General features: G+C 41.6%; 1 protein-coding gene across 4 annotated transcripts; it reads right to left on the bottom strand.

Annotated features, from left to right (window-relative positions):
- Positions 1-2,192: 2,192 nt before the first annotated feature.
- On the bottom strand, positions 2,193-15,123 carry UBLCP1 (ubiquitin like domain containing CTD phosphatase 1). Of its 4 annotated transcripts, none has more exons than XM_063413156.1 (11): positions 14,976-15,123; positions 12,501-12,694; positions 11,570-11,661; positions 11,060-11,145; positions 10,865-10,980; positions 9,721-9,819; positions 8,708-8,745; positions 6,524-6,622; positions 5,988-6,104; positions 4,536-4,663; positions 2,193-3,217 (listed from the first exon to the last, which is right to left on the bottom strand). In XM_063413156.1, exons 2-11 carry the CDS (start codon positions 12,652-12,654, stop codon positions 3,190-3,192), a joined length of 957 nt encoding a protein of 318 aa, XP_063269226.1. In that variant the 5' UTR covers positions 12,655-12,694; positions 14,976-15,123; the 3' UTR covers positions 2,193-3,189. The 4 variants fall into 4 exon arrangements, with proteins under 4 accessions (XP_063269226.1, XP_063269227.1, XP_063269229.1 ...); XM_063413157.1 differs by having other exon boundaries at positions 12,501-12,691; positions 14,976-15,110; XM_063413159.1 differs by having other exon boundaries at positions 15,034-15,103.
- Positions 15,124-15,571: the final 448 nt, after the last annotated feature.

The raw sequence follows: 15,571 nt of genomic DNA, 5'->3' as shown, positions 1-15,571 counted from the left end.
CTGTAGATTTCACAGTCATGCAGCAGGATTTGTGGGGCTGAATTTGCAGTTCAGTTCCTGCTTCAGCTGTCACTCCATGTACCTCCAGTGATGAGCATTCATGCCACAGTGGGGCATTGGAGTTGTCAGATACCCAGGGCTTACTGAAATAACTTCATTTTGAAATGGACTGTCTCTTCTGGTCTGAATAATCAGACAGAACAACATACAAAATGTTTGACATGTACTGGGAGCCTCAGACAGTCTCTGACACATGAAAATATTTGGAATAATTCAGACTCCATTCAATGCTTCTCCTGAGTTTTGCAGAACAGTAAATTATGAGCTCTGTAATTAAGCTGTACGCTCCCTCTCTTTAATTATACTTTAATACTGTTTCTTTTAATAGAGACACTGAAAGCCATTAATCAAGTACTTCTCAGGCACCTCAATATAATCTAAAAGGAAAGTAAATGGTAAATGTTAGCAGGGAATAAACCTTTAAACTTAGCTGTCCATAGTTATTCTCTAGGCTTAACTACATCTTGGAAATACAAGTAGGTCAAAACTGCCTTCCCTATAGGAGAAACAAAAAATCAGCACAGCTGTTTTCCTCTGCATTTATAACAATAAATATTGTATCATTGTTTATTAATATATTAATTAACATATTAATGATTTATTATTATATTTATTAATATGAATATATCAAATATATAAAAATAAATATAACAATAAATCCATTGCTGTGGGCCTAAGCAGAAAACTACTCATTTATCCTTGCAGTTCCTGTGGTAGCTTGGCACAGTCACATTGTGGTTATAGCCCAGAGCAGCCCTGTAGTGCAGTGAGGAGCTGCTCTGTGACCCACTCCCATCTTCCTGAGCACCTCCAATTCCTTTATTTCAGGCCTTCCTATTCTCTTCAGTGCTATTGCCTTCAGCTTCTTCCTGTGGACTTTTCTATGGAGGTGCTGAATTACTTTCTGAACCTGCTGATGCCACCTGCCTCCAAAACCAACCATGGCAACAAAATCCAGATTTCTTCCTGCTGCTTTTACCATTTCTAACCCACTCTCCCATCAGTGACCCCTGATTCTTGTAGTCATTTGAACATCAGGCTTGTGCTTGCCTTATCCACAGCTTCATGATCTTTAAAATCTTAGCCATGTCTCAGCCAAGTAAATCCCAGCAGCATTTTTAGAAGACAACCAAATCAAACTGCAAGGCTAGTCTTCAAACAGAAAATATGGTAAGGGAAATGATATTAGTCATAAAAAGCATAACAACTTGTCAGCAACAGCACTGTGTTACCATCACACTGAGATCACATTTGTGTATTCCAGCTCAGCTTACAAAATATTTGAAAGGGGAGAGCACATCTCCTTCAGATCAGGGAATATTCTCAAATTCTGGGGCAAACCCCCTGTGTCACTGAGATGAAATCAAGATTGATTTTGTAACATTCCTTGTGTAAAGCAAAGGAAATGAGTCTTGCTTGTTCACTGTAACCTTCTGTTTGTAGGCCAGCTTTGAGCAAAAAAATACAGGCACATGTTTAAATACTTTCCCTTGGTTTTTCTTTCTGCTCAGCACAAACTCCACAGGTGATTTAACTGCAATGTCTCGACTTCTTTCCACTGTTCAAAGGAATTCCAGTGCACCATACACCAGTCCTACATTCCATGATCTCTGCTGCTGCAGCTTTTCCAGGAAAGGATCACTGCTGTAAGCTCAGGGATTGTCCCTGTGCTGTCTGTACAGGGGTCAGGCAGCTCCTCGATCAGAAATCAGCTGTAGGAGACAAAACTGCAGCTCTTCACCCTCCACACTTACCTAACCCACCACTTTCATGTGTCAGGTTTCTGGTTTGCTCATTTCAAAGGCAGCTTGGGTTGGCACTAGAGCACACAGAGCCCAGGACAAGGACCTGGATCTCTTCTGACAGGTCACTGAGCCGGAGCCTCGTGTGCTCGTCCCAGCAGCTCCTTTGTGCCTGCTGTCCTGACAGCCTGACATGTGCTGTCAGGGCTTCTTTCCTGGCCAGCCTGGTGCTGCACCACTTCCCTAATCCACAGAGGCACTCACCAGGCTCTTACTCAACTCCTGGTGTCTCTGGAATCCAAACAAATCCTCCAAACCCAATCCCAAATTAATATTATCGATAATTCCTGTTATGCAAGTTGAATACTGAAGGCAGCACAGGACACAAAGTATGAAAAAAGGTATTTATTATTTACACAACTGCTATAGTTCCTTAAGAACAATATATACCATTTTTTATTTGAAAGGGTCAGTCTTCTTTCAAATCCATGAACTGCATAATGCACAAGTGTTGGAAATGCCAAACACAGCACGTCACACTTCTATAGTGCAGGCATAAGCAGCGCAAGTAAATGATATTTTAAGAACAGTATGGCTGAATATTGTATTTAAACACAGTGTTTGCACTTTGACAAGATTTAGCTAGAAGAGAACAAGGGTTTTGTTCATGCTTTGTTAGGAATGTGACTTTCCCATCCGAGGTTTAAACCCTTTATCTGACATATGGGGATTTTTCAGGCAGACTGCTTTTCACTGACATTTCAAATAACAGGGGGTTTCTCTCCCTCAAACGTCAATCTTTTGTTTTCCAGTAAACACTGCTTTATAGTACAAGTTCACACACTGGGTTAAACTGGCCACAGAGGTGGTACTTTCCCATCTTACTGTCTTGCACAGAGAAACACTGACATACTAATACATACCAAACTTAGACAACTTGTAATTTATAGACTTAAATACTGGAATGGGAGAGGGAGACTGTTTCTAAAGATGGAGGGAATAGAGGACTTATACAATTCACACACTGCCAAGGTTGGCTTTTTAATCAACTTTTTTGGTCTAAATATTTTCTTTTCTAGTCTCAGAATGGTTTTGGTCTTTGATGGTTATGGTTGTACTTCAGCAGCAAAGGAGAGGAAAGTATTTTGAGAAGTAACACCAGAACTGAATGCAAGAAAAAGCAACTGACTTGTTTCTCCCACTTTGAGCTTATTGCTGTGATCTTTTAAAAAATCCCACAACCAACCAACTGGAAGACCAAGTTTAGCAGTCATTCTGGCATTGGGTCCAGTGTCCAGCACTATTATACTCTAGCACAAAAGCAAGGAAAAGTCCAGTGATCTTAGTGATGTTCCCTTCAATTCAGTGCCACACAGTTTTATTAGTGTTATTGTCCTTGCTTCTTTGAAAGATACCTGAAAGAAACAAAAGTAGAGTCTTTCACCAAGCAAGAGGTGGCCACAAATATACCTGGGATCTTAAGATCAAAGTATGACTGCTTTCTTTCCTCACCAACAATTCTCCCACTGATAATCAAAAATTAGAAATGCAATCAATACCACTTATGATTTTTATTTGATTTCAACATCTTTTAATTCCACGATAGGTTATCTTGCGGTAATTCAAAGTCATGTTTAAGTCAGACTCTATCAGGCTTTTTAAACAAAAGGGAGGAAGGAAATGGAAACCTGTTTCATTTTAAGAGGATGGAAAATTACATCAGTGGGAGAAGTGGCTTTTATATCCTTTAAGATAAAAAGGCCCATTAGTAATGGCACTCCTTCAAATAAATTCAGGGCTTTAATGAACTGATCCAGCATAACCTGAAAAGAACAGCCCTCCAGCAGCTTCTCTGGAGGATCTGAGTGACTCTGAACTGCTTGGATTCTGATCTCACAGCCCTCTGAGCACCAGAGCTGGAGCAATCTGCCTGTGTGCTGTGGCAGTGGAGGCTTTGCAAATCCTCGAGGAGAAAGAATCCAACCAATTTCACTGACAGTGGGAAATATCCAGTGAATTTCACTGCTTTTAAAGTTTAGCATTTCACTTTCTGTTCCAATCAGAAAAGAGAAATTGCACCAAGCCTGTAAGGCTCCTTTTCTTAAACACTGAAGGAGTGATTTTCCAACAGTTTTTCTTCAAATGCATTGAAGCCTCTGGCTGTTGCATAAAACCAAGAATAATTTTGCTCAAGTCCTTCAGTTAATCATTTTCTAGCAAGAATTAGGATGCTAACTGGTGCCATGAGCACTTGGAAAACTCTTGTTCATGAGACAGTAACTTGGAGCTGATGAATCCTGCAACACCACCCAGCCTGGATGGTCCCTGAGAACTACACCAACACCACAAAGCTTTCAAGTAACTTCTAGAGAAGTTGCCTTAAAACAAAGGATTTGGGATCTGAACCCACAGTCTAACTTTGCTGGGGTGGAAAGAAAGAGATTTCCAGCGACCACGTTCATTCAAAATTCTTTTCATTTTAGGATTCATAACTGGCAGTGCTGAATATTAGAGGAGTAGGAAAACACAGATGCATTCTGTCAAAATCTTATAATTTTAAGGAAGCTGCCCCAACACTCCAGCCCTATTAAAATTCTCCTCAAACTAGAGGACCTTTATAAGTGTAAGTTATAAATATCATCAGCTCTGCTGTTTCTGGTGTTTGTAGAGACAATCTCAAACAAAACAGGGGTCAGGGACAGAAGGAAGCAAGAATTTTGACTTTGTTCTTACCTTTCCCAATGTTTGTGATTGAGCTCCAAAAAGTCATCTAATTTTGCTATTTCTTTGAGGTATTGGGTGAGCTTTAGAAGCTCCTTGTCTTTATCCCGATTTAAATGTGCTTTCATAAAAGGCCTTATCTATACAAAAGAAATAAACTGGATATAACCATCTGCTCACAGAAGGAAAAAATGCTTTAAATTCCCTATTGTTTGCCACCTGACTCAAATATATTTTCAGTAATATGACAAGTTATAACATTTCACAGGTAAGAGAAAGAAAAAACTTTTCCAGTAGTGGTCAGATCCAATTTGTTCTGTTCATGCAAACTGGATTGAGGGGCTTTTACCTTGCACCAATCAGAAAAAAATTCTTTTGTCTTGCACTTCTTCAAGCCTTCCCCTCCCAGACACACTGATAAACTGACCTGGAATGGACACATTTTCTAATTGATTTCACAGAGGTTTTTGCAGGAGGGGTTTTCACCTCTGCATTCTGAGTTGTGTGGCATCATTGGAACCAGATGATTTTTTTTCAGCAAAAAGCCTTTGACTACAACCAGAGTTGTTGTGAAAAGAGATGTCAGAAGCAAAGCTTATCTGACAGCTGCTTTAAGCTTGGAATGCATTCTACCTGGGCCTTGTTTTAGTGATTCAGTGCTCTTGTCTGCAGCTGTTAACACTTTGACAAACATCTTTCATCATCAATCTGGATATTCCCCTCCCAGGAAGATCTTTGCTATTCCTCATTCTCCTTCCAGTTAAGATCATCTTGTTAGATCTCATCAACTAACTTATCTTCACATCAGGAATTCTTTCAAAGAGACACCATCTTGGAATTTCTGCATTTGAAAACAGCTTTTTCTTTTTTAGAGAGATTTGTGCAAGTTCTTTTAGTACAACGCTGCTCTACCATCACACGTATATAGAAATTCAAGTTGCACTCTTTTATTCAGAACCAGCAGTAATAACAGAGCACACAGTGGTTGACAGTTATATAAAATGAAATATTTGCTGTTCTATAGTCAAAATGGCTCAAGGTACTAATTATTTCTCATATAGAATACTTGTGATTATCCTGTCACACTATCACGAAGTACAGCCACTTGTTATTTGACTTATTTTTGAATCTGACCACTCTGAAGACTGAAAATCACATTTTCAATGGTGCCTGTCAGCAATGCCCAGCTTGATTACAGCTTGCAGGTATAACTTATGCAGAAATAACAATTTCATTGATTTTAGTAAACTCTTAAACACTCACTTAATAGTGACACAAGGTTTATTTAATACTACTATTAAGGAAATACTAAGCCAGACAAATGGCACTGTAAATTAAAAGGTTTAAAAAAACATGCATCTTTGCTAGTTAAGAATAGTCTCTATGCTACAGCAAAGTAGGAGAAAGTATTACTTGAAGTATTGAGAAAAAGTAGCAGTAAATGAAAATTCCAGTTTACTTTACCTTGAGCCCATTCTGTGGGTTCATCAGGAAGTTTCGGCCAATATCATCAAACATAATAGTATTTTTTTTGCTGTAATATTCTGAAAACTTTCCCCAGATAACACCAAGAGGCTTCACCTGCAAACACACACAGTCCAAGGTGTCTGAGGTAAATCAGATCACATGAAAATGCCATGTACATGAACGTGAGTCCTAACACTTGTATTCTTTTGCTTTACTATTAGCAGGCTGGCTTTAACAAAGGAAGATGTGAAATAATATAACATAAATACCCCCCACACAAAGGAAAACCTTTTCTGTAGGAATTTAAGTTTTCTTGCAACAGTTACCTACTGTTTGATTTGAAAGCTGTGACATCTAAATATACCACTCAAAATATTAAGAGACTTTCAGCAGAGAAAAATCTGTGCTTCCAAGATTCTTTCAGTTTTCCTGCATGAAAACTATCAAACAACTTTTTTGTTGAATATTTTAAAGGGGTGTGATAAAATGCCAGCTGAATGTAGAAGAAGTTTAGGAGAAAAACTGGTACTTACATCTATTAATCCTCTCCTAGGAGTGTGCACTGTTATCATGGCAGCACTGTCCAGCATGAAAGTTATCTTGTAGTTGGCATTGGTGCTCACCCCAAGCTCCTGCATCACAAAGATTTATGATTAAAGCTCCTAATTATGACAGTTTTACTGCTCAATAACTGCAACCACAATTACAGAACGTTGCTTGTCACGGGGTGAGCTGTGGAGGTTTACCAGAGACATGCTAAAAATAGACACCCGGGGAAATTTAGATTTGTTACACAATGAGGATCATAAAAGTACACACAGGGATTTATTTTTAGTGTTTAATATCAGGAACTTAACAGCTGATGCTGGCAGAAAATCAAAGCAACTTTGCAGAGAAGACAAAATACAGAGAGATTCGTGCACAACCTCTCACAAGTTCCACACACCTCAACTTAACTTTACAGCAATTGTGCTCTGCTCTTTGCTCCTCACAGGGATTTGCACAAATCACAGCCCAATCCAAGACAGAATATCCAGGAACAGCTCACTGTGATTGTTCCCTCTTGCACACGTCCAAGATAACCAATGTTAGTGTCAATTTGCACTTTTAAGATGTGCTAACTCCTGAAATACTCGAAGTAAAACAACCTTTATAGAAATAAAATACTTTATCTAGGTGAGGGAGCATCATTTCCATTTCAAATCCTTTCCAAAGCCGTAATGTACCAGTAAAATCTGCTGACATGGTACAACACAGATATTGCTGACAATTTCTGGTGTGTGAAACAGCAGCAAAGTGCAAACCTGTGTAACAGGAAGAAATACCCACTGCAGCAGCTCTCTTGCAACTATCCAGCCACACTTAACTGATTTGCTTTTATTTAAAAATGGAATCCTGCAAATGAAATGCTCTACCTGCCTGGGTCAGTATCCTGTTAGACTGACAGAACAAGCTGTTCTAGAATGTTTGAATTTCAGGCATAAAAAGGTGGTAACTGAGAGATTAAATATGCTTGTCTGGCATTCCCCTCTTTTTAATGCTGTTCCTGCTTTGTACTTTAAAACAGAAATTTTAATGCCAGCTATTGGTGGAATGACAGCTCCCTGAGCAAAAGTGAAACTCTTGGAGGGAAGCACTCCTGGTCCCACCGTTTAAGGAGGAACAGAAAGTGGCATCTAGTGGCAGGAATCTCCATGGATCAGGATCCAGGAGCAGGCTGGAAAAGCAACCTGGAAATGCAGAAAGGTGACCAGTGCAGGGGAAAGAGCCAAAGGTTTTCCACAAGATTGAGTCCTAGCACTACTGTGACAACACAATATAAACATGTGACACTGCCACAAGAATGCCACGTTTGCAAGGCTCAACACTGATTTTACTTGCACTAGCTCCACTTCATAGCTCTGATTAAATATTCCCATTTCTGAGAGGCATTTTTGCTTAAGAAAAATTGTAGCAACTAATTATTTTGAGGAAGAGAGCACTGGAAAAATGTGCTTTGCTCTGTGAAAACTTGAAAAAATAGTGCATAATAAAAGCTTAAATTTGGAAAGGTTTTTCCTGGCATGGAAATAACTTTTGATTTATAAACATAAAAAAAACCCCAACCCACCAACCAAACATACAGCAATTCTTAGTAAGCTCATTAGATTTACAGCTAAGCCTGACTGTAAATATGTTCACCACAAAGTCAGCTGTTCAGAACTGGCTTCCTGCCTGATTCCAACAGGGAAGAAACCAGAAAGTGAAAGAGCTCTTATGGCATGTTTAATAAGGCAGAGGAAGTAACAGAACCTCCATCTGCAAGAGGTAAAGATAAATATGAAAAGAGTTATCTCTTGATAACCTACTCCAGCATGTCACATCTGTCTGTTCCTTTAAAAAAACCACATTTAAAGAGTGGTCTATAATTAGAGGTAAGATGAAAGCAACCGTGCAGGGCTGCGTGACGAATCCAAGTTTCAGCAAGTACTGACTTGTGTTTAGTTCTGCTAAATTTAGCACCCACTGCTGATAGTTTGTGTGGAGTTCTAAAATTAGATTTAATCTAGTTTTGTGATAAAGATAATTTCAAGTGACTATGGAAATTGAAACAAGTCAGGTTATGATTCATGCAACCTCCCCTGTTTCTAACTTGCTCTACAATGCTGAGCATGAGCCCAGCTGCATGAAGAGTTACCCAGACCAGAAACAAATCACATGTTTTCAGAACAACTTACTTTCATTTTGGCTTCAATCCACTTCATATTAGTAGCAGCTGAAACACAAGGGAGAAAAGAGAAAGAAAACTTTATCAAAATAAGTCATTGGCAGGCAAAAAAAAAAAGAAATAAGCCAAGAACTCGTTCACTTAATATGTCAAATTTTTACACAAAATTGAACTTTAGAAAGATCCATCTTTGTTGCAGCTTTTAGGGCCCCTGCCTTAAAGAAAGTCTTCCTTCATGGAAGTCTGTTTTTGTTTGGAAAAGCTTACTTTTCAAATGAACAATTAGATGAAGCACTGCAAATATTTCAACCATTTTCTAGATCAGCTGTTACTGAACTGCAGCCTGCAAGACCATAAGAGTGGGATACACCTGGCTTGAGGAACCTCACTGCCTGTGAAGGATTTCCTCCTGGAAGAATGATAGGAATACATAAAATCTGGAAAAGACAAAGTGTCAACATTGCCTACCAAGCTAAGAATATGCAGAAACATTGTTCAAGACTGTGAAAATGGAATTTTGTGACACAATTCTAATATGGTTTGAACCCTGCACTGCCTAAAGTCTGTTCTCCAGCAGTTGGACAGGAATTGAACTAGAATGCAAAGGATCAACCAACCACCCTTGCAGACAGGAAAGTTTGATTCATTTGGCTGCTCACTGTGTGTTGTGTGCATTGAGATTATTTGTAAAATCACTATCAAACAGTGTTCTAATGTTGATTATATACAGTTCTGTATATATTTCAAGCACTTCTTTGTACAAAGTAACCCTCAGTAAAGTGATGCTGAGTGTTATCCTGTGACTAGACCCATTCTTGTGAGCAATATGTGGGGCTTTTTCACATAAGAACTGGTATTTTTCTAAAATATCTCTAATAGTTGTGTGAATTACAGCCAAATGTTTCTCTATTATTTTAGATCTTGTGACTCACACTGAAAAGCAATATAAAAACCTCCCACCTGGAGTCTCTGCTCTGGATGACAATTTACAATAAATTCTTAGGCACAGAGTATAATACTTACACCAAATTACAATATCATAGTCCTCATAAGCAGAAGTCAGGAATTCATGAAGGTATGGCCTCATCAGTTCTACACCAGTTTCAGCACATGACCTGTGGTCTAAAAAGAATATGAGAGATAAGTAATTCAGTATTAAAGTCCAGGCTGGTTTTCCTTTCTTTCCAGAGACTCAAAGTTTCATGAGGGGAGCACTGAAGCACTTTAAGATCATGAATGATTTGATATCAAATTCCCATTTTAAAAGTGGGAAGACAAAACAGAGGGAATATTTATCTGTTGGTCTCACAGCTACTTGAGGGCTTAGCAAGAATTATATCAAGAGATCTCTGAGTATGAATATCTTCGAAGAGTCAGGGCAAATCATCTGTGCACTTTGCAAATTAGTAACTGGCCACATATGAAACAGATTCCTTCAAACCTAGTCCAGTTAATTGTGTGAACATTTATCAAGCTCATTTCAGAGATGCAAACATTCCCTGCTCCAATTCCAAAACTGCTGCAAAATCTGTCAGCAGAAAACTTCTCAATAAGTATTTTAAACTTAGAAATAGGTTGAATTTTGATCTCAGATTGGAAACAAATGTCATCAAAAAGGCAAGCTAAGGGAAAGGTATAAGGGAATGTATTATTTTTACTGCTCGGAGTCATGCTGCCATGGCACACCTACAAACCAGAAAGTTAAGTCAGAAGGAAAATTCTGGCTTTCAAAAAAAAACCAGCTTGACAGAATGTTCAAGTAAAACATGTTTTTGTGAATGTTTAGTAATGATATGTAAATAACATTTGAAGCTGTTCTCCCACACCCCCCAAAAGCAGAGGCAATCAGGTACAGAATGGGATAATTATTTTACAATATCTTGCCCTGCTACTGTGATGGTCAAGATACAAGTTGTCAAGGGAAAGACTATCAGGACAGAAGACTAAATTACTGCTTTTTTATAGCTTTTTGCAGCATTTAAATAATTACTGCTCTAAAATTAACGACATGCAACATTTTAAAATGCTTTTTAAAATGTGAGCAGAAGACCACAAAATCATACAAAGCAGAAGTTACGTTGTACAACATAGCAAAGCAAAAATCAAGATCTGGCAAACAGATTGAGCTCTTAAACAAACCAAAACCACAAACTGCATGAAAACTCACCAAACAGTGTGTAATCAACATCTAGCACCAGCAGCTTTTTCCCTTCTCTAGGAGGATTCAGAATTTCCACTTTGTATTCTTTAACTCTACGGGAAATTTTTAGTAGATTTTCTTCCCTGTGCAAAAAGTTACAGTTAATTAAAATGCACACTCTACAGTCAATAACAAACTGTTTTAATAGCTTGAACTCCTAACCTGTTTTCTACTTCCACAACTTCCTCTTCAATATCAAAGTCATTGACAACATCATCGTTATCTGGAGGTGGCCCAAGGACATCTTCCTAGAGGAATAAAAATAATAAAAGATAATGAGGATCAGAAAGGGAAAATAACAATGAATATCAAGTTTCTGTTGCACATCATAGGGCAGGAATATTATTTATTTATTATTATATATTATTTATTTAACTAAAATTGTTTCACTTTACTAGTGGAAAGAATTACTAAAGTATCCTGATGATTGTTCAGATTTAAAAAGTCAGTGAGTATCACAACAATAGGTTTGTACTTCAAGTGCAGAACACCACAGGAGTTTCAGGAGTACCTTGCTCTGAGAGCTCTACAGCAAAATTTACATAAAAAATGCCAACAGAAATCTATTGTATTATCATTTTTTCAAACAATGACTGGAATACTCAAAATTTAAAATCACAATTAGGAGACACAAAGCATTTTTTTAAGCTAATAAACAAGCAAATTATTTACCAAACTCTCTTCACGAGTGCCCATCATCATTATCTTAGTATTTGGTTTCAACTTGAGGGCTCCAAGCTTAACATCATCATCTGCAGGTTTGCCTGTAATGCAGATTTTTTTTTTTTTAATTGGGGTAGAGACTTCAGAAAAATGTCAATACATTCCATGCTTAACTGAAATAAGCTATCTGTAAAATATCAGCTATGCCAAGCTGTGTTGTCATCATCTTCATATACAGGGTCCTGGTTTTGGCTCGGATGAGTTAATTTTGCTCTTGGTAACTGAATGCAGTGCTGTGTTTTGGATTTAGTACAAGAATAATGTTGATGGCACACCAATGGTTTAGTTGGTGCCAAGCAGTGCTTACAGTAAATCAAGGATTTTTCAGTTTCCTGTGCTCTGACAGGGAGCAGGTGCACAAGGAGCTGGGGGAGCTGGGCAAAGGGATTTTCACACCACAGCACCCCATGCCCAGAGTGTGAACAGGGGGGAATTGGCTGGGAGACACTGATTGCTGCTCAGGGACTGGATGGGCATTGGTGGGTGGGTGGTGAGCAACTGGATTGTGGCACTGGGTTCTCCTGGGTTTTATGTCTCTCTCTCTCTTCTTTTCATTACTATTATTATAATAATTAGTATTATATCACCTTTTTTATCTCTGTCACTGAATTCATCATATCTCAACCCCTTTACTTTTTCCCCCCCAATTCTCCTCCCCACCAGGACAGTGCAGAGGCAACCACTAAAAGCTGACCAGGTAGATGTATTAACAATAAACAATATCCAGTGATGTATAGAGTGTCTGTATTCCTGCTCATTCCAGAGCCACAACTGGGAAGTGGATGCCCTGTTAGTGCACACATCCTGCCTAGGATCAGGGGATGTTTGTCCCTAAACACCTCAGGCACAGCCCCAACAAACAGTAAATAAGGAGAGTTACCCTTCATTTTAAGCCCAAGCAGTTTTTGACGCTCTGGTAAAACTCCAGTGAGGCCTTTCAGAGACTGTTTCAGGTCCAACACTGTGTCTTCTTCTGACAGCGAGGTTATTGTGTACTCCTGTCCACCCCATTTTATTATGAGAGAGAGAGACATCCTTGAAGCATATGTTCAGTATTACTGTCTGAAAAATCTGCTGCAGGAGGGAAACACAAAGATCATGTAAGGAAGAAAAAGGAGAACTCTCTTCAGAAGACAGGACACAACATCTACTTAAAACATTCTGGATTCTTTACTATATTGGACATCAAAGAGCTGTTTGTTTCCCCTGAGCAGATGATAAATGTGTTGTGAAAGTGCTGAAACAAAGGGAGAAAGAACAGTGTCTAAACTGGGGCTCCGAGTTCCACTTTGATGTTTTCAGCAATGTCACATTCACATCTGCTGTGTGTTCTGTGCAGGTACAGCCTGTGCACTGCACACTCCAGCAGAGCACTGCAGCACCACAAAAGCCATTGCAAAGCTCAGAAATGTCCTCTGCAACACTTATGCAACCAAACCAGCCATGGGTGCCTTTACAGATGTAATAACAGAACAGCAAAAACTAAATCCCTAACATGTACAAGCCCATAAAAATAGTTCTGAGCCCAACAGTCCATTTTTGGGGCTGGATTTCTCTAATCCCTTCCACTGTGCAATACCTGCAGTAATGCACACCCCAGGTCACATCTCACTGTAGCAATATCAAAGCAGGAATTTGAAAACAAAGCCAAAACACACACCCACACAAGGCAATTACACCCGAAGAACTGCACTTCCATTGCAGTGCTGACAAAATAACCATAATTATACTGTCTTTAATTTACACAGCATCATTTATACAGATTGTATTTAACAGTTTAGTCCCACACTCAACACGGCAGAAAAACAAGACTTTTAGCTTAATGCAAAAGGAAGAACATGTTTTTTTGTCTTTTAGAGCTTAGAAATAGAATCAAGGAGACAGAAAGGTATGAAAAGGTTGCTACAGACAGTCAGGAGATGCAGAGAAGGCCTCTGCACCACTTTTGGTGAAATTGTCCTCCAATGATTGATACTCAAACAGAGAGCAGATCTGTGAAAAATCTAAGCTTATCAACCCTCATGAAATGCAGGTCTGGCAACTCTAAAAAATCTCAGAAGCCAAATCTCTCATCCTTCTTCCTCTCTACCTTTGTATTCTCAAAGGTTACCCACACTCAGAAAAATATTTTCTCTTTCACACAGTAAAGGCTATGGAGAACAAACCTGTAATTGCTCAGGCATAGCCACCAAGCTCAGAGCAGATGAGAATTAGTCTAGGTACAACCTCCTTGCTAAGGACACCACCAACCTCACCCCCATACTATTGCCTCTAAGAGCCCTGAAAACAAATTGAAGAGGAAAACTTGTATCACTGGGAAATGAATTTAATTTTTTCCCAAATACTGTCAAATCAGACTGGGACCTGGTATGAAAAAGATTCATCAAAAAGGGGTCTTAGGAGCACTAAGAAATCCTACTGAGGCTAAGGCTGCATGGTGTAGAACACTGGTGATACACATGAATGTGATGTAACATTACACGCCGTGTCATTATCATCAATTATTCCTGTCCATAATCCTTTGACTAAGTCAGAAAGAAGAGTTTATTGTCTCTTTCCTTACCTGTACCATACAGCTCAAATCATTCTGCAAGGACATGCACAGGGCAAGAACTCTAACAAAACTTCTGCAGTCTCTGTCCAGTGCTAAATTGAGAAGATCATCCCTCCAAAGCTGAGCACTTGACCAACCCTCAACCCTTACAGATCTACGCCTCTGTCATGACAAACGCTGCAGGAAACAAGATGCTTTTATTCCCTGCCAGGACACTCAGGAGTCTGAATCAAGGAAAATGGGAAAACTGTTTGGGAGCAGAAAAAGACACAAGGATTTCCAAGGGTTCCACCATCGGGGCTGGGTGCTGTGCAGAACTGAAGCTAAAACAGCTTCCTTTGGTTAATTCCATCTTCAAACCCTTTACAAGACCCAATGGGCTGGAAGGCCACGGGTCAGAGAAAGCATTCGAGTTCTGTTGTTAAACCGCAGCACGACACCGCTTTCCTTGGACGATTCGGAAGAAAAGCATCCACATCTTCTAAGCTCCACAAAGCGACACAAACATAAACCCCTAAAACCCCGCAAGGACCCGCCGAGCGCAGGGGCCGCGCTTTCCCCAGCCCCGTAACAGGTGTGGGACGGGCCTTGGGGCTGCTCGCTGGCAGCGGGGCTCTCCTCCCCCGCCGAGCCTGCCCCGGCAGCGCCGCGGCCACACCGGGAGCGCCCGCTCGGTGCCGCGGCGGCCGCGGGGCTGCGGAGCCGCTGCCGCCCCGCGGGGACACCGGCCCGGCCGCGACACCCGCCCGCCCCCGGCCCCCCGGCCCGGCCCGGCCTCCCCCCGGCCCCCGCCGCACCCACCGGGCAGTGCGGGGCCGCCGATCCGCCCCGGCCCTGGCAGCGCGGAGCGGGCGCTCACCCCGGCAGCGGCACCGGCTCCGTCCCGGCTCCGCCGCGCAGGAAGCGGAACTGGCGCGCGGCGGAAGCGGGAGGCGCCCGGATGTGCGCGGGGCCGGGCCCGGGGGAAGCGGCGGCCCCGAGCGGGGAATGCCGCGGGTCGGGCCCCGGGCGGTGCCGAGCGAGGGATGCCGCGGGCCGTGCCCCGGGCGGAGCGGAGCGGGGGATGCCGCGGGTCCTGCCCCGGGCGGAGCGGAGCGGGGGATGCCGCGGGTCCTGCCCCGGGCGGAGCGGAGCGGGGGATGCCGCGGTTCCTGCCCCGGGTGTCGCGGAGCGGGGGATGCCGCGGATCCTGCCCCGGGCGGAGCGGAGCGGGGGATGCCGCGGGCCGTTCCCCGGGCGGGGGAACAGGAGCTCCGCGGGGCTGCTCCCGGCGGGGTCACGCAGCAAAGCGGGAGCGAACGCAGCGGCAGCGCGGAGCCCGCGCCCCCTCAGCGCCGGCCTGAGGCCGAGCTGCGCCGCGGCCCCGGGGAGGCCGGAGAGGCGACTGCTGCCATGAG

The sequence above is a fragment of the Prinia subflava genome, chromosome 16, assembly GCF_021018805.1.
Source record: "Prinia subflava isolate CZ2003 ecotype Zambia chromosome 16, Cam_Psub_1.2, whole genome shotgun sequence".
NCBI classification, from domain to species: Eukaryota; Metazoa; Chordata; class Aves; order Passeriformes; family Cisticolidae; genus Prinia; species Prinia subflava.
Note: the sequence above shows the minus strand (reverse complement) of the source record. Positions and strands in the feature narration are given on the sequence as shown.